The 26,734-nt window shown below is 43.4% G+C and overlaps 4 protein-coding genes across 4 annotated transcripts in view; 2 read left to right on the forward strand and 2 right to left on the reverse strand.

The window, feature by feature from the left end:
* Positions 1–26,734, forward strand: part of LOC120998324 (aspartic and glutamic acid-rich protein-like) — a 2,513,920-nt gene that overhangs the window by 948,183 nt on the left and 1,539,003 nt on the right. The window lies entirely within an intron of this gene.
* The window catches only part of LOC120998330 (zinc finger protein OZF-like), a 354,466-nt gene that overhangs the window by 294,599 nt on the left and 33,133 nt on the right, over positions 1–26,734 (forward strand). The gene's annotated exons all lie outside the window — the stretch shown is intronic.
* LOC120998305 (gastrula zinc finger protein XlCGF26.1-like) overlaps positions 1–26,734 on the reverse strand; it is a 4,064,644-nt gene that overhangs the window by 41,220 nt on the left and 3,996,690 nt on the right. The gene's annotated exons all lie outside the window — the stretch shown is intronic.
* The window catches only part of LOC120998312 (gastrula zinc finger protein XlCGF26.1-like), a 422,105-nt gene continuing 409,624 nt past the window's right edge, over positions 14,254–26,734 (reverse strand). The window contains exon 6 of the mRNA XM_040428969.1: positions 14,254–16,147. Coding sequence (XP_040284903.1) covers positions 15,049–16,147 — 1,099 coding nt within the window. The 3' untranslated portion in view covers positions 14,254–15,048. The remainder of the gene's footprint in view (positions 16,148–26,734) is intronic.

Genomic DNA, 26,734 nt, shown 5'->3' on the forward strand with positions numbered 1-26,734 from the left:
GGCCGTGCTCGGCCACCTGGGAAATCGCGCTGCGGCTAGGCAGCAAGGAGGGGTGAGACCGGGAGACCTGAAGCGGCTGGACACTGTAAGTAATCTGGAGGCTAGTGCCTATGCGCTTCAGCCGTACGCATCTCTGTACTTACTTTCAAACACCGGACATTGACATATAGTCATTTTCATTGCCCCATCTGATACATTTGTTGGGGCTATTTTGAGGACTTCCTATAGTACCACTACTACTGTGCAGCACCGTAGGATTTGGGACACTGTTTGGATGAACTGTCACACATTGAACTTCAACATATTGTACCCATAACAGTGGCTCACCACCATACCGACTGCACAGTTGTTACCATATTTGTGGCGTCATATGTACATGATATAGGCTGCTATTGTAGTTATTTGATGTACGTTTTATGTGATTTTAGGGGTTTGTTTTTAGAGTATTAATTATTAAACATCAAATTATTCATCCATCTAGTGTTTCCCTGGTGTGTGTGCCCCCTCGTTTCTTCTATAAAATTTAATGTTGATAAGTGCAAGATAATGCACCTGGGACGTAAAAACCCAAGAGCAGAATATACAATCAGTGATACAGTCCTAACCTCAGTATCTGAGGAAAGTGATTTAGGGGTCATTATTTCAGAAGACTTAAAGGTAGGCAGACAATGTCATAGAGCAGCAAGAAATGCTAGCAGAAGTCTTGGGTGTATAGCAAGAGGAATTACCAGTAGACAGAGGGAGGCGCTCATGCCGATCTACAGAGCACTAGTGAGACCTCATGAGTATTGTGCGCAGTACTGGAGACCATATCTCCAGAAGGATATTTGGAGAGTTCAGAGAAGAGCTACTAAACTAGTACTTGGATTGCAGGATAAAACTTACCAGGAAAGATTAAAGGACCTTAACATGTATAGCTTGGAAGAAAGACGAGATAGAGGGGATATGAGAGAAACTGCTAAATACATAAAGGGAATCAACTCGGTAAAGGAGGAGAGCATATTTAAAAGAAGAAAAACTGCTACAAGAGGACACAGTGTTAAATTAGAGGGGCAAAGGTTTAAAAGTAATATCAGGAAGTATTACTTTACTGAGAGAGTAGTGGATTCATGGAATAGCCTTCCTGCAGAAGTGGTAGCTGCAAATACAGTGAAGGAGTTTAAGCATGCATGGGATAGGCATAAGGCCATCCTTCATATAAGATAGGGCCAGGGGCTATCCATAGTATTCAGTATATTGGGCAGACTAGATGGGCCAAATGGTTCTTATCTGCCGACACATTCTATGTTTCTATGGATCAGCCTCCCTTCTCCGGAAATCTGATGTCCATAACCTACAAATATGTTTTACATTCAGGAAAGACATCAATACCATCACCACCACCTATGGTAGAATTAAGGCATTTGCATTTTCATAATACTACAGACCAGTGATCATGATAGGTCCAGAATACATGATGGGTGGGTTTTAGAAACCCTGCACCCGACCAATCATCTGTTTCCTGCATCTGCAGAGGTGGGAGCACAGCTGTGAGGAAAGCGTATCGGACGTGCCAGGACACCTCAGCTCCCATTACAGTGGGTATGAACACCAGTAACCAGGCATGGCCACTACTTTATAGACACATTCAGATTCTGCCTTCACTCATAGTGCTATTTACCACGTGGGGGCAGATGCAGGGATCAGGGGATTAGTCCTGGTGCAGGTGTCAGAAATCCACCCATCACATATTGATAGACTATCCAGAATATTGGAAATGAAACCCCCTGAACTGTGATCTCCACAGCACCTCACCCCCTTAACAGTGACCTCCACAGCACCTACCCCCTTAACTGTGACCCCTACAGCACCCCACCCCTTAAAAGTGACCTCCACAGCGCCTCTCCCCCATAACCGTGACCTCCACAAAACCCGCCCCCTTAACATTGACCTCTACAGTCTAAAACCTTCCCAGATACTTGATCTACCTATGTGCCAGATGTGGGGCAGATCGGTCCAGTCATTTGGCCGTGCATAAAGAACAGACACAGGACAGACAGAAATGTATCTTTATACTAGCAGGATGGCCCGGCTTCGCATGGATATATTTCAACAGTTTCATTTAATGTTTGTGTGTTTGATTAAGATATGAACAGTGTCCCCATAAGTGACTTCCACAGTGCCCCACACCCTCAACATTGACCTCCACAGTGGTCCACCCCCTTAACAGTGACCTCAACAGTGGCACGTCCCCTTAAGTGACCTAGACAGAACCTTACACCCCTTAACAATGACCTCTACAGTGGCATGCCCCTTAACAGTGACCCCTCCTCAAAGCAATCTGCCCATTAACCATGACTTCCACAGCGGCCTGCCCCCTTAACAGTGACCTCCACAGTGCCCCGCTCCCTTAACAGTGACTTCCACAGTACCCAGCTCCCTTAACAGTGACTTCCACAGTACCCAGCTCCCTTAACAGTGATCTCAACAGTGCCCCACCCTGTAACAATGACCTCCACAATGGCCCACCGCCTGTGATTCCCCCACATCAGCCTGCCTTCTTAACAGTGACATCCAAAGAGGCCCGCCACCCCTTGATAATGGCATTCACAGCATTCCACCCCCTGAACAGTGACCATCACAATGCCCTGTCCATTTTGACCTCCACAGCAGCCCACCCCCTGAACAGTGACCATCACAATGCCCTGTCCATTAACATTGACCTCCACAGCACCCCACTCCTTCACAATGACCTCCGGAGAAGCCCGCCCCCTTAAGTGACCTCCACAGTGCTCCACGCCCTTATCATTGATTTCTACAGCAGCCTGCCTCCTTAGCAGTGACCTCCACAGCATCTTGCACCCTTAAAAGTGACCTATAACAGTGAAGAAAAGTGGCTGAGTTGTTATGGAAATCTGGTGTATATGTCAAGACTGAGGACTTGCAAGCTTCTGTTTGCTAATAAGGGTTATGTAACTGTGTGAATGTCAGGATATGAATGAAAAACCTGCGAGCTTCTATTGGCTAATATCGGTCATGTGATGGGGCCATATTTGCATTTTTTGGCAATATCTCAAGAATCTCACGTCCTGGAGATCGGAGACCTACACAAAAAACCTTCCTGGGCACCCGATGTACCTATGTCCCAAATTTGGTAGAGATTGGTCCAGTTGTTTGGCCGTGCATAAGGAACAGACAGAGGACAGATAGTCTTAGGGCAAAACCCCCACCTCTATGATTGTCGGGATTCCAAATTGAAGTTTTGTTTATGAGCGCTCGGAGAGCTGACACAGACACACTGCAGAATCAAATCCTCTCTCTCCTTTATTCCACACAAGTAGACATTTGTATAACACTACAGATAAGCATAGATAAATCTGGCACAGCACCAAAGGGGTGGAAAGCGAAACTAACGATTTGATTGGTTATTCATAAAACGCAATACTTCCGCACCATAGTAACTGAATTAGTCTTTAATGGTTAAAAAATTCTACTAATTAGAACGTTTCTGCACCATCTTATCTCAAAGCTGACGTTCTTCAGTAGTATCCTCCCAAACTAACAAGGAGCATAACTCTCTTTTGTATGTCAGACTCTGATAAGGAAGCGAAGGGGCTGCTTACCTTGGCCTTGCAGCTAGGTGCATTTAATTTATATACACAGAAACTCCCTACGTCCTGCCAGCTGGTTCATAATTTTTTTTCCCACATATGAACAAGATGGAGGACATGTTTATACAAAATGGATTCTCATCCCTCACAATAGAGGACAGACAGAAATTAATCTTTATATAGGAGATAACTGAGCCCTTTGTGTGTAACCAGTAAAGGACACGTTTCCAAGGAGCAGAGAAGACGCTCCTATCACGTCATCTGTTTTCCTAGTTTTTCTAGAATTGTTTTGCAGCGTCATGGAGCCCATGGGGCTGAAGAGGAGGAAGTTTCTGGATCCAATAGACCTCACTCCTAGGGAAGACTTCACACCTATGGAAAGTATAGACCAAAACAGGGACGATGGTGGTGATGCTTATACACCAGGAGTCAGAACCATGGTTCTGTGTGCAGTGTCTGGAAAGCCCTTATTGTGTTCCGATGCTGGTTGGCTCGGACATGTAGCTCTTGGGTGGTCCTTCTGGCGTACTGCCCCCCGCCCATATACAATTCTTAGATGATAAAGTAGATGTGACTGGTATTGGAGGTGAACCCCATGGTGTGTGATGGTCCGGCAGCAGCTCCCTGCCTTCACCCTGGAGTTTGGGCTATCCACATAGGTGTCTTTCCTCACATGGTGCGTGTCCTCCTTGTAGAGGATGATTAGAAAGTACTTTTTTTTGTCTTCGTTAAGTACATTGCGTATGTAACCATATGATGTGGAGTAGAAAGTCACAAAGCTGATTTTTCTTTCTGTAGTCTCCCCCATCCAGTTATATCCCCTAGATTGACTAGAGCTTCTGAAAACCACCAAGAGGAAGAAAAAAAAAGGAAGGAGAGGAAAAGATCTAAAGAATTGGAGAAGAGATCCGGAAAAGGGGTATTAATAAAAAATGATCATCGTGGTGCGGGTGGCAGGTGGTGTCCTGCTGTATCAGAAGCTTTCATTTATCATTATGTACCCTAAACAGATGTGAGATCAGCCTGCTCCATCCAGGTCCACCATTCTGTCCCCCAATAAAATGCATCACTTTAAACCCGTACTCTTCAAACGGGGGGACACGGGCCCACGTTCTAGTGATTAGTGGGGGCACCAGGGTTGGGACCCCCTACTGATAGATACTTGACTTATCCCATATCCTGTGGGTAAGAAGAGGCACAACCCCTTTAATAATACCGCAGTGGTTTCCAAGGTTTTATTCCTCCTGCCTTCCAGTCACTGGGGTCCTTTACCTGTGCGTCCTCTTCTAAAGGAGGATATGTCTTTTTTTGTCACAATTTGAGGACAGCCGTCCTTGTCAGTCCTAGGTACAGAATCACAGTTTTCTGTCTTCTTATCCTCAGATGGACACCTCTTCTAAATCCCTCAGGTAAGAAGCTTCTTTGTTTAAGAATTTTGACATTCTCTCTCAGTTAAAGGGATTGTCTCACCTCAAACCTTGGTGCATATTTCTAGGAATCCCACCATTGTCAGACAGGTGTGGGTTCCAGAGGTGGGACCCGCACCTATCTGTCGAACAGAGTTCTCAAAGTAAACAAGAGCTCAGTGGGCATGAGCGGCCGCCCTCCATTTATTTGTATGGGATTGCTAAAATACACCAGCACTGGCTCGGCTATTTTTGGCAGTTCCATAGAAGTGTGGTGGCCGCACTTGCGCAGTGTTTTCTCCATTCATTTCTATAGGACTTCCAAAAATAGCTGAGCTAGTGGTCGGCTATTTTCAGCGGCCAGGCATGCACGGTGCGCTCTCCTTCACTTTGGATCTCTGTTCTAGAGATAGGTGAGGGTCCCACAAGTGGAACCTGCACTGATCTGACATTGGTGGCATAATGTAGTGGCATAATGTTTTAGGTGAGGCAACCCCTTTAATTTATGCAGGTTATCATTCCTTCACTCCAGAATTCTGGCCTCAAATAATTGCAAAATAGGGCTTTTGAGACTTTGCGCAAAAAAGTTTTTACACCAGTCACTCCAGTTTTGTAATGTGGGTTTAAAAGTGGGTGTGGTCAGCTATGTTAATGAGTTTTACTCCAGATTTATCATTGAGACTTTTTTTAAAGTCACAAAAAAAGTCTCACTCCAGTAGGAGGTGGAAGAGGAAAACTGAAGGAGCTTGGTTCAAGGATATGACAAATTTATCAAGTAACATGAGACATTTGATAAATGTGACAAAGTATGACAACGCAGACTTCTGATAGTCCTCTCCTCATAAACTCCCCCATTGTCCTGTGTGAATTTGGCCCTTTTCACCTCTTCTCTTTTATATAGTGCTACGAACGGCCTCTAACAAGTCTTCAATATCATCTCTCCCCTTCGTCATCAGAACCATCATTCTGCCGCCCTTCTTCTTCCTCTTCAGGACCCTCATTATCGGAAGAATCATCAGACAATACGTATCAAGGTCTTTTCTCAGGTTGTTTAGATGAAGAAGATACTGAAATATTCGACACGGCAGATGGAAAGTCATCTTTAACTGTGGACTTCATACCTCCCATAAACACAGGGGTCTCATCATTAACAGTCTTTTTGGGGTTAAATTCTTTATTTTGATTCATGTTGAAAAAGGGTAAAGGACACAGAAAGGAAAAGGATGGGGGAGGGGCACACAAAAAAAGGCAAATTAAAAAGGTTTTCCACTGAAGAACATATAATCCACAAATTATCAGTACTGCAATATAAAGGGTTGCACACGAAAAAGTTGGCGGCCTCCAGCGATAGTATGACAAGATGAAGGAGCAAGTGGATTGTTTTTTTTTTATTTCCCACAAGTCACAGAAGATGAAGAAAACCGGTCCCCGTTCAGGTCTCGGTCTTCGTTGTAATATTGTACCGAGTTCCCGATCCGTACTGTTCTAGAATGTATTGGCACTGATGAGCCGAAGCTACTACTTTGCGAAGTCACGTGAGACTTTGTGTAATAACTTAGGGAATTAATTATTACTGGTTCGGTCGGTACTCGAACTCGAGTTCGCTACCAAGGCTTTTTACAATAATAATTCCCTAAATTATTACATGAAGTCTCGCGCAAATTCGCAAAGTAATAACTTCGGCTCATCGGAGCCAATACATTCTAATACTTTACTGAGCGGGAACTCCGTACAGTATTACAACAAAGTTTTTTGTGAATCGACTTCGGATGTACCATGATTGAGTAAAATGCAATCATCTAAAAAAAAAAATTGTCCCGAAGGTATACACAGCCTTCAACCCTTTCCCGACATAGGACGTAATAGTACGTCATAACGGGAAGTGACTACAAAGTAAAAAAAAGGTGTTTTTAATAAAATATAGTTTAAAAACCAAAACGCCCCTTTCCCCTGATTTTATAATAAAAAAATAAAAAAAAACACACACATATTAGGTCTCGGAATTTCCGTATCAACCGGCTCTATAAATATATCACATAATCTACCCCCTCAGAAAAAAACACCCTAAAAAAAATAAAAACTGCCAAAAAAAAAACTTTTTTTTGTCACCTTACATCACAAAAAGTGTAATACCAATCGATCAAAAAGTAATATGCACCGTAAAATAATACCAGTCACCTCATCCTGCAAAAAATGAACCCCTACATAAGACAATCACCCCCCAAAAAAATGGCTCTCAGAATATGGAGACACTAAAACATAATTTTTTTTGTTTCAATAATGCTTTTATTGTGTAAAAGTTAAATAAATGTAAAAAAAGCATACGACACAGACACACGTATACAATATTAGGTATTGCCATGTCCGCAATGACCTGCTCTATAAAAATATCACATTACCTACACCCTCAGGTGAATGCCATTTAAGAAAAAAAAATTACTGTGCTAAAATAACCTATTTTTTGGTCACCTTGACCCATAAAGTATAATATTGAATGATAAAAAATAAAAAAAATCATAGTTTGGTTCATAAATATTGGGACATGGACACAATTCTGACATTTCTGGCTCTATACACCACCACAATGGATTTGAAATGAAACGGACAAGATGTGCTTTACCTGCAGACTGTCAGCTGTAATCTGAGGGGATTTACATCAAAATCAGGTGAACGGTGCAGGAATTACAGCAGTTACATATGTGCCTCCCACTTGTTAAGGGACCAAAGGTAATGGGACAATTGTCTTCTCAGCTGTTCCATGGCCAGGTGTGTGTTATTTCCTCATTATCCCAATTACAATGAGCAGATAAAAGGTCCAGAGGTCATTTCCAGTCTGCTATTTGCATTTGGAATCTGTTGCTGTCAACTCTCAAGATGAGATCCAAAGAGCTGTCACTATCAGTGAAGCAAGCCATCATTAGGCTGAAAAAACACAACAAACCCATCAGAGAGATAGCAAAAACATTAGGCGCGGCCAAAACAACTGTTTGGAACATTCTTAAAAAGAAGGAACGCACCGGTGAGCTCAGCAACACCAAAAGACCTGGAAGACCACGGAAAACAACTGTGGTGGATGACCGAAGAATTCTTTCCCTGGTGAAGAAAACGCCCTTCACAACAGTTGGCCAGATCAAGAACACTCTCCAGGAGGTAGGTGTATGTGTGTCAAAGTCAACAATCAGGAGAAGACTTCACCAGAGTGAATACAGAGGGTTCACCACAAGATGGAAACCATTGGTGAGCCTCAAAAACAGGAAGGCCAGATTAGAGTTTGCCAAACGACATCTAAAAAAGCCTTCACAGTTCTGGAACAACATCCTATGGACAGATGAGACCAAGATCAACTTGTACAAGAGTGATGGGAAGAGAAGAGTATGGAGAAGGAAAGGAACTGCTCCTGATCCTAAGCATACCACCTCATCAGTGAAGCATGGTGGTGGTAGTGTCATGGCGTGGGCATGTATGACTGCCAATGGAACTGCTTCTCTTGTATTTATTGATGATGTGACTGCTGACAAAAGCAGCAGGATGGATTCTGAAGTGTTTCAGGCAATATTATCTGCTGATATTCAGCCAAATGCTTCAGAACTCATTGGACGGCGCTTCACAGTGCAGATGGACAATGACCCAAAGCATACTGCAAAAGCAACCAAAGAGTTTTTTTAAGGGAAAGAAGTGGAATGTTATGCAATGGCCAAGTCAATCACCGGACCTGAATCCGATTGAGCTGCATTTCACTTGCTGAAGACAAAACTGAAGGGAAAATGCCCCAAGAACAAGCAGGAACTGAAGACAGTTGCAGTAGAGGCCTGGCAGAGCATCACCAGGGATGAAACCCAGCGTCTGGTGATGTCTATGCGTTCCAGACTTCAGGCTGTAATTGACTGCAAAGGATTTGCAACCAAGTATTAAAAAGTGAAAGTTTGATTTATGATTATTATTCTGTCCCATTACTTTTGGTCCCTTAACAAGTGGGAGGCACATATGGAAACTGCTGTAATTCCTGCACCGTTCACCTGATTTGGATGTAAATCCCCTCAGATTACAGCGGACAGTCTGCAGGTAAAGCACATCTTGTTTGTTTCATTTCAAATCCATTGTGGTGGTGTATAGAGCCATAAATGTTAGAATTGTGTCCATGTCCCAATATTTATGGACCTGACTGTATGTACCCAAAAATGGTACCATTAAAAACGTCAACTCTTTCTGCAAAAAACAATCCCTTACACAAGATAATCAGAAAAATAAAAATAAATATGGAATTCAGAAAATGGAGACACAAAAACTATTTAAAGGGACACTGACAGGCCCAATTAGCATATTTAGGCATATATATGTCAGTACAGGTCTTATAAAGTCTATTAAAATCATCTAAGTATCCCCCCTGTCCACCTTATAAATACCGAAATATTAAGTTTTATAACCTGCTTGTCCGATCACAAATCTGCCCAAGGGGCGGCGTTTCATCTGAAAATGCGCCCAGCCAGCCGCTCCCAACTGCCGTCTGAAGCCCCGCCCAGCTCATCAATATTCACTTCGCTGGGCGGCGGCTACAACTCTCCCGACTCAAGATTCTGCGCACAGCCCATTCGATCCTCTGGGCACGTCCTCCGTCCAATCTTCAGCGCATGCGCCCGGCCGGGGTCACATCGCGCCTGCGTACAGAGCGCTGCAGCCCCTGCTTTATGCGCATGCGCCGGGCACTTGAGTCGGGAGTGGGGCTGCAGACGGCAGTTGGGAGCGGCTGGCTGGGCGCATTTTCAGATGAAACGCCGCCCCTTGGGCAGATTGGTGACCGGACAAGCAGGTTATAAAACGTAATATTTCGGTATTTATAAGGTGGACAGGGGGGATACTTAGATGATTTTAATAGACTTTATAAGACCTGTACTGACATATATATACCTAAATATGCTAATTGGGCCTGTCAGTGTCCCTTTAAAAAAAAATGCTTTATGCAAAACTGAAACAAACAAAAAAGTTGACATATTTGATAGTCGTGTCCATAACAATCTGCTCTATAAAAATAGTGCATGATATAACCTGTCAGATGAACATTGTAACAAACAAAAAATATAAACTGTCAGGACAGCCTTTTTTTGATTACCTTGCCTCCCAAAAAGCGTAATATAGACCATTCAAAAATCATATGTACCCCAAAATACCAACAAAACTGTCACCTTATCCCTTAGTTTCCAAAATGGGGTCACTTTTTGGGAGTTTCTACTGTAGGGTGCATCAGGGGGACTTTAAATGTGACATGGTGTCTAAAAACCAGTCCAGCAGCATCTGCCCTCCAAAAACCATGCAGCGCTCCTTCCCTTCTGCGTCCTGCCGTGTGCCCATACAGCAGTTTACCACCACATGTGGGGGGTTTCTGTAAACTGCAGAATCAGGGTAAGGCCTATTGCACACGACCATATTGCTTTTTCAGTGTTTTGTGGTCCGCAAAAAATGGATCCGCAAAAAATACGGATGACATCTGTGTGCATTCCATTTGTTGCGGAATGGAACAGCTGGCCCCTGATAGAACAGTACTATCCTTGTCCGTTATGCGGACAATAATAGGACATGTTCTATCTTTGAACGGAAATATGGAAACGGAATGCATTCCTTTTTTTTTTTTGCGGACCCATTGAAATGGAACGTAAACTAAAAAAAAAAAAAAGTTTGTGTGCAAGAGGCCTAATATATATTGAGATATTTTGTTTGGCTGTTAACCCTTAATGTGCTACAGGAAAAATATGGATCAAAATGGAAAATCTGCCAAAAATTTAAATTTAGAAATTTTATCTCCATTTTCCTTTAATTATCGTGGAACACCTAAAGGGTTAACAAAGTTTGTAAAATCAGTTTTGAATAACTTGAGGGGTGTAGTTTCTAAAATGGGGCCATTTATGGGTGGTTTCTACTACTTAAGCTCCACAAAGTGACTTCAGACCTGAACTGCTCCTTAAAAAAGTGGGTTTTGGAAATTTTCTTACAAATTTTGAGAATTGCTTCTAAAATTCTAAGCCTTCTAAAGTCCTAAAAAATAAAATGACATTTACAAAATGATGTCAACATAAAGTAGAGATATGGGGAAAATTGTGCATTTTTCAAAAATTTTGGGTAAATTTTTAATAAATAAAAGGTTAAATATATCGACTCAAATTTTGACTGTCATGAAGAACAATGTCCAAACCACAATGCAGCAGCGCTCTGCAAACACACATAACATACAATAATGCCATAGTAATAGAAAACATTTTGGTGCTAATGCTGCGCTCATTTTGTAAATTTGAGATTTTTGGCAAATACATTTTATACAAAATTATTTGTGCCCGTCCGCCGGCGTCCAGGCGATCTCTATAAGACGGGAACCTAACGCTAAATACCACCTGTTATGTGCCATAATGGCCTCCATTAAATCCAGAGAATGCAGGTACCAACATGCATGCTGAGCCCACTCTATACCTCTCCTGGTGCCAGACGGCCTCCAATGAATGCAGGGAGAGCGGCTACAGCTTTATACTTACACTAATTAGAATCAGCATATAAAGGCGGATAGGTCGGTCAGGGGTGCAAGACCAATGGAGACCACCACACCTCCAGGAGTCAGCCACACCTCCAGTACAAACTGCTAGAAAAAGGGGGTCAGTACAAAATGGATTTGCATGGAATGCTCCGATGCTTATATCAGGATGGAAATGGGGATAAGCCCAGCTTCAGCTCTGAACCTGGACAACCCCTTTAAGGCGGCCATACACATTCAATAGCCATCAGACCAGGGGCGTTGCTAGTATAAAACATTCGGGGCCCGGGGCCCTGATGTTTTGTCCACAGCCATGAATGTCCTGCCTGCTAGATACAGCTGTAAGTCCTCAGGACGGCAATACCATTGAATCTAATGCACTGGAAGAGCTGAAGGACCTGTGGTGACATCACAGGTCATGTGACCAGTAAAAAAGGCAGTGGTTGAAAAGCACCTGCAATGATGCCACCATCATGTGACCAGTGCAGGAGAGGACAGCAGTGAAGACGAGAAGTCCTGGGGAAGAAACTGTGGTGATGTCTGCTACATGAGGAGAGGTAAGTGAAGGGAGAGGCAGAGCAATGCTGGGAGTTGATGTTATTTAACTGGGACTGTATGTTGTGCTGAAGGGAGGGATGATATTTACATGGGACTGTATGTTGGAGGTGACTGGGGATGGGGTCATGTTTACATGGGACTGTATGTTAAAAGCGCCTGTGGGAGGGAGTGATGTTATTTACATGGGACTGTATGTTGGAGGGGGCTGGGGGAGGGAGTGATGTTAATTACATGGGATGGTATGTTACAGGGGACTGTATGGTGGAGGGAGGACTATAACTACAGGGGCACAGCAAATCCAGGGGACATTAGGTATCCTTATTACTGCTGGGGGTTCTATAGGACGGACCTATAGAACCGCCTTATTTCTACTAAGAGCACTATGGGGGTCTTATTACTGCTGAGGGTTTTGAGACCCTAGCAACGCCCCTGTGTCAGACAACCGTTTAGCCAACGGTGAGCTCTTCCGACTCACGCCAAACACATACGAGGTCGGTTCAGCCGAATGTGTATTCTACAGGGAGCACTTCCAAGTTATTTAAAACTGACTTTCCAAACTTTGCTAACTTTTTAGGTGTTCCACGAGAATTAAAGGAAAATTATGAAATTTCAAAATCTCACTTTTTTAGCAGATTTTCCATTTTAATAATTTTTTTCCTGTAATACAGCAAGGGTTAACAGCCAAACAAACCTCAATATTTATTACCCTGATTCTGCAGATTACAGAAACCCCCCATATGTGGTGGTAACCTGCTGTATGGGCACAGGGCAGGGCGCAGAATGGAAGGAGCAACATATGGTTTTTGAAGGGCGGGATTTTGTTGGACTGGTTTTTAGACACCATGGCCTTAATTTATCCAGAATTATGGCATCAAAAAGTCACAAAATAGGGCTTTTGGGACTTTTGCACTCACTTGAGCAAAATGTAAGCGATTGTGCAAAAAAATTTGCAACTTTTTACACTCATTTGCGCAAAATTTTGTGACTTAGCATTTTTACACCGCTCACTCCAGTTTTCTAATATGGGTGGAAAAGTGGGTGTGGTCAGCTATGTTAATTAATTTCACTCCAGATTTATTATTACGACTCCAGTCGCAAATAAGTCGCAATCTCACTCCATGAGGAGGAAAACTGGAGAAGCTTCTCTAGCTAGAAGTGTTAGGTGTAAGGACAGGGCAAATTTATCAAACAACCTGAGACATTTAATAAATGTAGCACAAAGTACTACTCCCCATGATAAATTCCCCCCCCCCCCATGTCACATTGGAAGCCCCCAGATGCACCCTACAGTAGAAACTCCCAAAATGTGACCCCATTTTGGAAACTACGGGATAAGGTGACAGTTTTGTTGGTATTATTTTGGGGTTCATATGATTTTTGATCGCTGTCACGGTTTTTATAAATTTTTTATTTTTTTTACGATGTTCACTTAACAGGTTAGATCAAGTACTATTTTATAGACCAAGTGGTTACGGACGCGACAATATCAAATATGTCTACTATTATATTTTTTATTTTTAGTTTTACATAATAAAAGCATTTTTGAAAAAAAAAAAAAATCATGTTTTTGTGTCTTAATTTTCTGACAGCCATAATTGTTTTATTTATTTTTCTGCCGGTCGTCTTGTTTTTTGCAGAAAGTTTTTATTGGTACCATTTTTGGGTATTCAATATTACATTTTATAGGGCAAGGTGACAAAAAAATTGGCTGTTTTGACAGATTTTATTAAATTTTTGTTATGGCATTCACCTGAGGAGGTAGATCATGTGATACTTTTGTAGAAATATATTTTAGTTATACACAATAAAATAATTTTTGAAAGAAAAAAAATGTATGTTTTTGTGTCTCCATTTTCAAGCGATTGTCTTATGTAGGGGCTCTTTTTTTTGCGGGATGAGATGACAGTTTGATTGGTACTATTTTGGGATAAATATGTATTTTTGATTGATTGGTATTACATTATTTGTGATGAAAAAATGAAATTTTTTGGCACGGCTTGTATACAAAATATTTCTTATGGCATTCATCTGACAGGGTGGATTATGTTATATTTTTATAGAGCCAGTAGTTACGGACGCGGCACTACCTTATATACAGTTTTTCATTTTTTTTTCTATTTTTTACAACTTTTTATGTGTTTATTAGGGAAATGGGGCTTGAAACAAAATTTTTTATTATGAAAAACACTTTTTTTTAAAACTTTTTATTTTTTGGGGTTTGATCCCCTCTACGATGCATTACTATACATCCTGTATAGTAATGCATTGTGTGTGAGCACTGCCTTCACAGTTGCCTAGAAGACCCAGCCTAATAAGGCTGGATCTCATAGGCTCCGTTGAAGGCCTTCTCAACCATCGGGTCCCCGTCACTGCAGCGCAGGGACCCGAAACACTCAGCAAGACCGTGTATGCCGCGGTCAGGGCTGACCTATATACAAAAGGGTCAATTGTTTACAGCGATGCCGGCAGATACAGCAGAGGCCCGGCTGTCAGTGACTGCCAAGCCATTGCATTAATTGCGAGCGCACTGCTCCAGTGCCTGTCCGATCATCTTGACGTACTAGTACTCCATGGGTCACCAAGGGGTTAATGGTTAGCATTACTGCAAATATCATATCATTTTTATTGTTTTGCTCTGTTCTACCACTTTATCTATACATACTGTATGAAGGAAAATAAAATATCGATATGTCCACATATGTTACATAAAATCTCCATGTGGTGTGCTTCCCCTTACACTATGTCCCTCTGAATGCTCCTGCCGTGTGGGTGGAGGTATGAATACTGTACGAAGAAGCAAGGTTCATAGGGACAATTCATCATCAGTGCGCTGACAGTAAAGAAGGCTCTCGTGAATAAAAATCCTATTTTTCTCTTATAATATTTCCACATTCTCAACAGTTTCTTCTCGGAGTGAATTCTCTGACGAGTTTCAAATTTTGATTTCCTCAAAAAACATTTTATTTTTTTACACAAAACATCAAAATGGTTTCTCTTCTATGTGAATTCTCTTATGTAGAACAAGACTTGATTTGTGTGTAAAAGCTTTCCCACATTCTGAACATAAATATGGTTTCTCCCCTGTGTGAAGTCTATGATGTGTAGAAAGACTTTTTTTTTCTGTGAAACATTTACCACATTCTGAACATGAATATGGCTTCTCTCCTGTGTGAATTCTACTATGTTGATTAAGATGTGATTTCTTGGTAAAGCCTTTCCCACATTCTGAACACGAATATGGCTTCTCTCCTGTGTGAATTCTCTCATGTTGTAAAAGCTCTGATTTATATGGAAAACCTTTCCCACAATCTGAACATGAATGTGGCATCTCTCCTGTGTGATATCTCTGATGTAGAACAAGACTTGATTTGTTTGTAAAACATTTCCCACATTCTGAACATGAATACGGCTTCTCCCCTGTGTGAATTCTCTCATGTCTGATAAGATCAGATTTTTTTGTAAAACATTTTCTACATTCTGAACAGGAGTAAAGCTTCTCTCCTGTGTGGATTCTGTGATGTGTAACAAGACTTGATTTGCCTGTAAAGCATTTCCCACATTCTGAACATGAATATGGCTTCTCTCCTGTGTGAATTCTCTCATGTATAACAAGATCTGATTTCGTTGTAAAACATTTCCCACATTCTGAACATGAATACAACTTCTCTCTTGTGTGAATTCTCTGATGTTTTACAATATCTGATTTATTTGTAAAACATTTCCTACATTCTGAACATGAATACGGCTTTTCTCCTGTGTGAATTCTCTCATGTATAACAAGACCTGATTTGCCAGTAAAGCATTTCCCACACTCTGAACATGAATATGGCTTCTCTCCTGTGTGAATTCTCCTATGTATAACAAGATCTGATCTAGTTGTAAAACATTTCCCACATTCTAAACATAAATGCGGCTTCTCTCCAGTGTGAATTCTCTCATGTCTAAGAAGATCTGATTTACCTGTAAAACATTTCCCACATGTTGAACATGAATACGGCTTCTCTCCTGTGTGAATTCTTCTGTGTGTATATAGATTACAGCTTTTTGTAAACTGTTTTCCGCATTTCTCACACTGATACCTTTTACCTCCTTTCTGCCCAATATTTGTGGTTACAATCTGTGATTGGTCAGGAGAAGGTTCCTCATAATTAGGAGGATTATATGATAGATCTGTACTGTGAAGTCCTGGATATACAATCAGGGTAATGTGATTTTCTCCTGAAGGGCGCTGCATGATATCTTCATCTTCTACTTTATAGTCTAGCGATAACATGACGTTTCCCTCAGATTTCTTACTGGGATTTTCTGTTAGGATTCAAAATAGATTTTGTGATTTGTTGCACGATTCATAAAGTAGATTCATTTAGAACGTTCCTATGAGGTTGGATACACACATGCAGATTTTATGCAGTTTATATAGCCAAATCCAGAAGTGGATCCAGCAGAAGAGAAAAGTATAAGCCCTTCCTTTGAAATCCATTCCTGCATTTAGCTCAAAAAATCTGCCACAGAAACTACATGTGTGATTCCAGACTTACACACAAGAGAAAAATCTGACATACATTTGCCGTAGAATCCCCAGCAGAAATCCAAATCTGACCTTCAGATTTCTAATAATCTTTTGCAGTTTGCACAACTTGGATACAACCACAGGTTCAGCTCCATCCACATAACAAAACCATACTAAAAAGGTGCATCTCATTTTCCTGTAACATGATGTTAGAAACTGTGTGCAGAAAAGTCTGCAGCAGATAAACTACGGTGTGTATTTCCAATTGAAAGCAACGGGAAACGGAATCTGACAGTATTTCAGCAACTGATACTCGCTGAAATCCAGGAAGGTCCCGATTATCATAAGCAGAAGAAATAGCCTGCCTAACCTATCTAATGATAGTACTCCTGGTGACAGAGAAACCCCCATGCTTTCCAATACTGAAAAAAAGTTCTCTGCTTTCCTCCAACCCTTGGAAGCTTCAAGGTAGCAAATTAGGCACATTCTGACAACTAGGTAATATGGTAACCTCCCAAATCGCCACCTGATTGTCACACGCTGGAATTGAAAAGGAAATGGGGCAGAAAAGGAAAGGTAAGTGGCTTCCCAGAACTAATGTTCTCTGTACAAGCCCTACTGGTAATGACTGGGGAAGAGGGCAGGCTGCGAAAGAGAAAAAAGAAAACCTTCCTCTGCCATGCACCATTAGGTAGGAGCATCTAGAACATGTACAGTTGGGAAAATAAGTAAATCGCAGTTATACTTCAACTGTGGGAATCTAAAAAAAAAATAAAAAATCCAGAAAATCACATTGTATGATTTTTAACCTCTTCAGGACACATGACGTACCGGTACGGCATGTTGTCCTGGTACTTAAGGACACATGACGTACCGGTACGTCATGTGTAGTTCCGATCACCGCCGCGCGGCGGGCGGTGATCGGAACTGGGTGCCTGCTGTGATCAATTCAGACCTGCGGTTTGCGGCATTTCCGGGTGGTTCGGGCGGCGACTGCAGTGGCTATCGGGTCCCCGTGCTGCTGTGACGGGGGACCCGATAGCCACTGCATGATTTTTTTTGTCTCAAAAATGAAATCATTGTGTAAAAGTTACATAAATAAAAAAAAGTATACATAATAGGTATTGCAGCATCCGTAATAACCTGCTCTATAAAAATATCACATGACCTAACCCCTCAGGTGTACACCGTAAAAAAAAAACGGTGTAAAAAAAGCCATTTTTTGTCACCTTACATCACAAAAAGTGCAATACCAAGCGATCAAAAAGTCATACGCACCCCAAAATAGTGCCAATCAAACTGTCATCTCATCCCGCAAAAATCATACCCTACCCGAGATAATCGCTCAAAAACTGAAAAGACTATGGAGACACTAAAACATGATTTCTTTTTGTTTCAAAAATGAAATCATTGTGTAAAACTCACATAAATAAAAAAAGTATACATATTAGGTATCGCCGCGTCCGCAATAACCTGGTCTATAAAAATATCACATGACCTAACGTTGTAAAAAAAGCTATTTTTTTGTCACCTTACATCACAAAAAGTGTAATAGCAAGCGATTAAAAAGTCATACACACCCCAAAATAGTGCCAATCAAACTGTCATCTCATTCCGAAAAAAATGAGCCCCTACAGAAGACAGTCGCCCAAAAAATAAATAAAACTATGGCTTTCAGAATGTGGAGACACTAAAAAAAATCATTAAAAAAAAATGCTTTGTTATGTAAAACTGAAACAAACAACCCAAAAAAGTAGTCATATTTGGTATTGTCGCGTCCGTGACAACCTGCTCTATAAAAATACCACATGATCTAACCTGTCAGATGAATGTTGTAAATAAAAAATAAAAATGGTGCCAAAACAGCTATTTCTTGTTATCTTGCCTCCCAAAAAGTGTAATATAGAGCAACTAAAAATCATATGTACCCTAAAATAGTACCAACAAAACTGCCACCCTATCTTGTAGATTCTGAAATAGGGTCACTTATTTGGAGTTTCTACTCTAGGGGTGCATCAGGGGGGCTTCAAATGGGACATGGTGTAAATAAACCAGTCCAGCAAAATCTGCCTTCCAAAAACCGTATGGCATTCCTTTCCCTCTGCGCCCTGCCGTGTGCCCGGACAGTGGTTTACGACCACATATGGGGTGTTTCTGTAAACTACAGAATCAGAGCTATAAATATTGAGTTTTATTTGGCTGGTAACCCTTACTTTATTACGGGAATAAATGGATTCAAATGGAAAATCTGCCAAAAATGTGAAATTTTGAAATGTTATCTCTATTTTCCATTAATTCTTGTGGAACACCTAAAGGGTTAAAAAAAAGTTTGTAAGATCAGTTTTGAATACCTTGAGGGGTGTAGTTTCTAAAATGGGGTCACTTCTAATCATGGGGTGCATCAGGGGGGCTTCAAATGGGACATGGTGTAATTAAACCAGTCTAGCAAAATCTGCCTTCCAAAAACCACACGGCGCTCTAGAGACTGCCTGTGGGAAACTTCTATGCGGAACAGTTTGTCTCGTGTTGGACCTCGGATCAGACCCTGGAAATGTCTCGTCCCTAGGTACTACATTATTTCTGTGCATATGAACTTTGGCCTGGTCTGGCTGTCCCTTGAGAGTTTTCCTGCACAAGTTATTATTTGGATTGATTACCTGCATATGATTTCTGGTCTGGACTGTACTGCCGTCATTTAATAAATCCACCATTGTTTAAACTCTGTCTGGTTGTTTGGGGTTCTGCACCATTACACTCGTCTCTCACAGTTGAAGTGTACCTACGATAAAAATATTTTGATATTTTCCTTCTGGAGTTCTATACTGGTTGTTTGTGGATCCTCTACCTGCCGCTCATCTCAAGCTAAGTCCTCCTGTTTTCTCCTTTGTACATGCGTTGCTTCTAGGTCTCAGGGAGACGGTGGGCCCTTCATGGTGGAAGGTACTGGCTGTCTCATTCCCCTCTCCCTAAGTTAGGGTTTGCTACAGTGTCTGCAGGGCTTAGGTTCCAGTGTATGAGTTCGTTCACCATCAGGACTTGCTCATACTGTCAGAAGTCAGGGAGAGGCTCAGGGATTGTTAGGAGGTTACCATTCCCTCCTCCCTAGCTTTGGGGCCTAGTCTGTTTACCTGTTGCTGTTTGTTTACTTGGTGTTCCTCTTATCCCCACTTGCCGTGACAGCGTGTTGCCTCTTGTGAGAATACAGTAACCATCAAGTTTTTTGCCACATATGAAACCAGAAAAGCTGATGTCCTCACTCAGAGGACAAAAGGATGTTGGTAATTGAGACACCATTTATGAATCGTATAATTTTTTTGAATATATTTCTTGTGGAAGAGAGATGGAAAAAAGCAGCAATTCCCCCATTGTTTTGGGGTTTTGTTTTTAGAGTTCACCATACAGCATGAACGACCTAATCACTGTATTCTCTGGGTGATGTGATTGCAACATTTATTGAAGAAATTTTAGGTGTTTCTACTTTTGTACTATAAAAACACTCTTACAATAATCTGTACAGAGCGATGTGACTGCAGGAACCCCAAGTATCTGCAGGTTTATACTGGTTATACTGCAGCTTTCATCACAGCCGGTGCCCCCCAAAACCTGATGCTAAGTGTCCAGCCTGGACCATGAGAGGATGGAGAGAAGAGCTTGATGGAGAGAAAAGGATGTCTATGTGCAGTCACAACTCCCTCTTCTCCAGCACATAACACAGGGGTCGCTGCCCGGAGTGCTACTTTACTGGAGCTCTGAGGTGGGGCCTCACCTGAAGAAACCTCCCAATTCCCTTCCTCCATTCATGATTCCATACCTGTGGTCACATGGACTGGAATGTCCCCCTCCACCTCACTCTTACACGGGGGATCGCCCATCATCCGCTCTTCTTCATCCTCCACTTTAATATCAGTCACATCTTCCCCCTGATTTGTCATCTGTAACAATTCAGGACAATACAGCAGACAGGTGGGAAATCTAACAGATCCACATAAGAGACCCCCACCATCTATGACCCCTCTATGACTGCAGGACCCCCCTATATAGATGTGTATAGGGCTCAGCTCCATCTACCTGATGGTTCTCTGGGAGCTTCTCCTCTGGACAGTCCTGGGAATACAGAGGACGGGGACATCTCTCGGGGGGATTTCTCCTTCTGGATCCATCTGTGGAGACACAAGCACACAGCGACTGAATACATGGCCTCCTGTAGATCTGTCTATAGATCAGACACTTCTCTCAGCTTCTTCACTTCTAGGTTTAGTGATTGGGGTTTAAATAACAATGGTCTGCTCCTCAACAAATTTCTATTAAACGCCAAACTAATTCAGTCACCCCACACAGAAATCCCAGTCCTGGAGCTGCTCTTATATATCAGAGACTCGGCTTTCACTCCTTCTTCAGGGGATTCCAGGCCGGCGGCCTGCCTCCCCTACTTAAAGCATCATACTTACTTGCTCCCCACCTCTCCTGTCCTCAGCTCTGGCTCCCATGTCTACATCTTGTGGTCTGGGATCCTCTTCTGAGAACCGTTGGCTTAAGCAGTGACGTGTCTCTTGTAGGGAGCAGGTACGATTCTTTCAGTAGGGGACATCCATGCACTTACACACCTTGGCTGCTATCAATGATTTAATTAATGATCTGAGGAATGTTCTGCCATGCTGAGTGCACTTGTGCACACAAATCATCAATATCGGCTGCTGTTAGCATCTTTTGAAATTGCTGACCAATGACGTTCCATATGTGCTCCATAAAAGACAAGTCTGGAGATGCTGCAGGCCATGGTAGCAAGTTTAGACCAATGAGGCTGCTCACAGTACATGAGCAACTTGGAGCCTGACAGAGTCCTGTTGAAAAACTACTCCTGAGACACCTTGGAGAAAGGTCCCTACCACTGGTTCCACAAGCAAATTAATGTAAGGTTAAGCTGTTGGTGTCCATAAAACGAAGGCTAGAGTGGTCCGGTTATCATACATTATGGGGTATAGACCTCCATTACCATCTTGCTGTGTACTATGATAGCCGTAGATGGCGATCGCATGAAGTCAATGGAACACCTGTTTTTGGACCTCTGGCTCATTGCCCAATGTCGTGTAGGCACCTTCTGATGGTTTGTGTAGACACTGTTTGCTGCCTTAAGCTTGAGATGTGAGAATTTCACTTGCTGTACAGAATGGATCACTAGCCATTCTTCTGATCATCCATCTGTGTAGAGGCTCTCCTCTCTGCTCCTCTTGCCGTCATTCCAGTCATCGTTGTTCTCCCAACCACCAGGACACAACAGGACACACAACATTGAACAGTGCCGACATCTGGACCTAGGTGCGTAGTGATAAACCAACGCCTCTGTTGGATTCTGTCCTCTCAGTTTGCGACATGTGGAGATAAATGGCACATTGATGAACAGGAGACATTGCACAATCATCCCATATGACTTTCATGTGGCTAAAAAACTTTGCTTTCAATCTGGCTTTTATGCTCCTCCCACATTTCACAGATTGGAGCTAGGTGCTTGAAAATTTGATCACCTGCAGATATTAGTAACACCTGCTACTTCCTCTACCGGCATAACTTTACAACTTCTCCTTTCTGGCGTTGCAATTTGTATTTAGGGGGCAGGATGTCTTCTCCATGTGCTTAATTCAATATCCCCAGACTGCACAGTGATAAAGATGTCTGATTCGCAGCTAGAACACTTCAGGGCGAACATCTACTGCTGAAAGCCGCATGTCCACTGATAGGACCAAGAACTGGAGGAGGACTTAGAGAGACAAGAGCTCGGTGATCGGACCGTCTCCTCCACGTCATGTATAGCACCTTGTGTCTTCTCTAGTTGTGGAGTGACTAGAGGTTCCCAGACATGAAGGGAGGAGAATTACTGGAAAGTCAGTATGGAATAAGGATGTGTTTACACCATGTCTGAGCCTTCCATCGGAGGTACATGTACACGTCACAGTATAATTTTTCTTAACATGACAGCCAATGGGTGACACACACCACTATATGGTGTCTGTCACACTCCACCTTCAGATGTAAATGTGAAGACATTTTTCAAGCATTTATGTCAAATAGAACCCATTTACATGATGTTAACACCGTCTACGTTTTTTTTGGAGTGGGTGGGAGATGCACTGAAAAGCATTGAGATGTAGTGAAGCCTACTCTACCAGCCTGGCTGATGCCAATAGGACATTGTGCTGCTATCTTCCGAGTGAATGAAAAAACTCTAACGTGATATGACCGTGGAATAACATGTGGAGCTCCTACATTACATGTCATTACACACTGCACATGACCGGACTGAGGCTCTAACACGGCCTCTTCTCACCTCGTCTCTTCTTACCTGGTGATGTCAGAGGCTGGGGAGCCTCCATCATGGCCTCCTTGTACAGATCCTTGTGTCCTTCTACATACTCCCACTCCTCCATGGAGAAATAGACTGCCACATCCTGACACCTTACAGGAACCTGACAACACAATGACACCGTCATCACCCAGACCCCTCCAGTGCTGTTACTGGAGAATTTCCCAGCAGTGTCACCTCTCCAGTCAGCAGCTCCATCATCTTGTGGGTGAGTTCTAGGATCTTCTGCTCATGTACCAGGGGGTGAGGCTCTGAGATGGAGGTCCTGCTCCACCCTCCTGACTCGTAGATGATGGGAGACCCCCCCAATGTCTTCTTCACTATGGTGTAATCCTGTGGATGGAGAGAGACATTGACTCCAGACCTAAACTCAGAATCCCTCCCTGGATCACTAGAAGCTGGAATATCATTACCCTCTAGACCTCCAGGCCCCTTCTGGACTCTTCTAGAGAATTCCCCATGGCTCCTTCCACTGGCAGAGAGCTCCAAAGACTCACTACTCTTACAGTAAAAGACTCCTCCTTCTGTGTTGGTGGAGAAACCTTCTTTCACTCTCACAAATCTGCGCCCATCCCAGCACTCCCCTACCTATTACATGCACCGAAACCTACAGGCCATCGACCCTCATACACTTACAGGCACTCTACATGCATCACTGTCCCCAATCTCTTCCCTTTCCTGCCCCGATAAGGCTGTAAATAACTACAATGACACCCTAAGAAGCACCCTGGACAAAGTAGCGCCCCCTACCCTCAGAACCTTCAAACACAGACCAAAGCAACCCTGGCTTACACCGCAAACTCGCTTCCTCCAGCGTTGCTCTAGGAGTGATGAACGCCTATGGAGGAAAACGCGCACACCCGAGAATTTCCTCCATTACAAATTCATGCTACGGACCTATAACTCTGCCCTCAACCTCGCTAAACAGGCTTACTTCACCACTCTAATCTCCTCACTGTCCAACAACCCAAAAAAACTCTGACACTTTCCAATCCCTCCTCAGTCCTAAAGTTCAGGCACCCACCACAGACCTCTCTGCTGAAGACTTAGCCGCCTACTTCACAGAGAAAATAGAACATATCCGTCATGAAATCATCTCCCAGCCACTAACTGCTATTCATCCCCCTCCCCCTGCATCTCTTCTGTCTCACTGTCCACATTTGACCCAGTCACGGAAGAAGAAGTCTCCAGGCTCCTCTCTTTTTCTCGTCCTACCACTTGCGCCTCTGATCCCATTCCCTCACGCCTACTCCAGTCTCTCTTTCCGGCTGTCACCACTCACCTAACAAAAATCTTCAACCTCTCCCTCTCTTCTGGTATCTTCTCCTCCTCTTTCAAACACTCTATCATTACTCCAGTAATAAAAAAAAATATCTCTCGACCCGTCCTGCACAACTAACTACAGACCAGTCTCCAACCTTCCCTTCATCTCTAAACTCCTGGAGCGTCTGGTCTACTCTTGCCTTACCCGCTATCTCTCTGATCACTCTCTCCTCGATCCATTACAATCTGGTTTCCGCCCCCTGCATTCTACAGAAACTGCCCTCACAAAAGTGACAAATGACCTCCTGACAGCAAAATGCAACGGTAACTACTCTCTCCTCATTCTCCTTGACCTCTGTGTAGCTTTTAACACTGTAGACCACCATCTCCTGCTCGCCATGCTCCAATCCATTGGCCTAAAGGACACTGCCCTCTCCTGGTGTTCTTCCTATCTCTCTGGTCGCTCTTTCAGTGTATCATTCGCTGGCTCCACTTCCTCACCTCTCCCCCTCGCTGTTGGAGTTCCTCAGGGTTCAGTCCTGGCCCTCTCCTCTTCTCCCTGTACACAGCACCAATTCGACAGACCATCAGCAGATTTGGCTTCCAGTACCATCTCTATGCTGATGACACACAACTATACACTTCATCGCCTGACCTCCTGATCTAACCTCCCATAGCTCATTTATCATTCCCTGAAGCTGAGCCTCCACTGAACCCAGAAGCACTTCGTATATTGGCCGCTGACCGGCTCATGTGGCTTTATATCTGCTCCTCTATTCTCCCAAGATGGCTGGACTATCGTACATAACAAGCACTTCTACTTTTTGTGTCACCCCGATCCCCTCATAGATTGTATGTAAGCTCTTGCGAGCAGGGCCCTCATTCCTCTTGTTGTAATAATCGACATGTCTGTTACTATGTTATTTATGACTGTTTGTACATTAAACACCTGAATTGTAAGGCGCTGTGGAATATGTTGGCGCTATATGAATAAAGATTAATATTATTATTATTTCCTCTAGACGTAGTGGAGGCCTCCTTGTTATAGTCCAGCATCATCTAGATGTCAGACTAGTGGTAGAAATCCTCCTCCAGGCCACACTCCGGCCATCTCCTCCTCTGCTTCCTCTCCTCCTGGGTACAACGTGCCTACTTACCTTCTCATGGCTCCTACAACATGACTATTGGTCTCCATGATCCATCACTGACCATACTGTTGGCTGATCTTCAGGTTCTCCATCACTTGGAAGGTCTGGAGGCCGTTCTCCAGGACCCTGGACTCTTTCTATCACTTCCTATAATGGATTCTCCTTCCCGATGTCTGACTTGTTACAGAATACAATAAAGAGGAGAGAAAAGTTTACCTCTCCGCTCAGCAGGAAGATGATCTCCAAGGTGAAGTCTAATATTCTTCTGCTGATCTCCTTCCTGTCCATCCTTGGAGGCTCATTCAGGACGAGAGAACTGGAGGAGCTGGAGGCTTCTAGTACTGCAGGCGCCTTTATGAGGAGAGGAGAGGCTGGAAATCCTCCAGGGAAAAGAGCATTAGTGAGATCCAGAACCGCACTTACTGCTCCTGGAGAGACCCCCCTTCTCAGAGCCTCCAGCACACCAGTAAATTGACTTTTAAGCAATTGTGCACTGCAGATTTCACACAATGTCATACCTGGACCACGCTAGACTCCTGCTTACTACATGCTGTGTCCGGACCACACTTGGACCATGCCCTGCTTCTTTTTATCGGCTGTGTAAGGACCATATCTGGACCGTGCTGTGCTCCTGCTTTCTATCTGCCGCGTCCGGACCACACCTGGACCGTGCTCTGCTCCTGTTTTCTATCTGCCTCCTCCGGAACCACACCTGGACTGTGCTCTGCTCCTGCTTTCTATCTGCCACGTCCGGACCACACCTGGACCGTGCTCTGTTCCTTTTATCTGCTGTGTCCGGACCACACCTGGTCTGTGCTCTGCTTTCTATCTGCCGCGTCCGGACCACACCTGGACCGTGCTCTGTTCCTTTTATCTGCTGTGTCCGGACCACACCTGGACTGTGCTCTGCTCCTGCTTTCTATCTGCCACGTCCGGACCACACCTGGACCGTGCTCTGTTCCTTTTATCTGCTGTGTCCGGACCACACCTGGTCTGTGCTCTGCTTTCTATCTGCCGCGTCCGGACCACACCTGGACCGTGCTCTGTTCCTTTTATCTGCTGTGTCCGGACCACACCTGGACCGTGCTCTGCTCCTGCTTTCTATCTGCCGCGTCCGGACCACACCTGGACCGTGCTCTGCTCCTTTTATCTGCTGTATCCGGACCACACCTGGACCGTGCTCTGCTCCTGCTTTCTATCTGCCGCGTCTGGACCACACCTGGACCGTGCTCTGCTCCTTTTTATCTCTCGTGTCTGGACCACACCTGGACCGTGCTCTGCTCCTTTTTATCTCTCGCGTCCGGACCACACCTGGACCATGCTCTGCTCCTTTTAATCTGCTGTGTCCAGACCACACCTTGACAGTGCTCTGCTCCTGTTTTCTATC

This window comes from Bufo bufo, chromosome 4 (genome assembly GCF_905171765.1).
Source record: "Bufo bufo chromosome 4, aBufBuf1.1, whole genome shotgun sequence".
Taxonomy (NCBI): domain Eukaryota; kingdom Metazoa; phylum Chordata; class Amphibia; order Anura; family Bufonidae; genus Bufo; species Bufo bufo.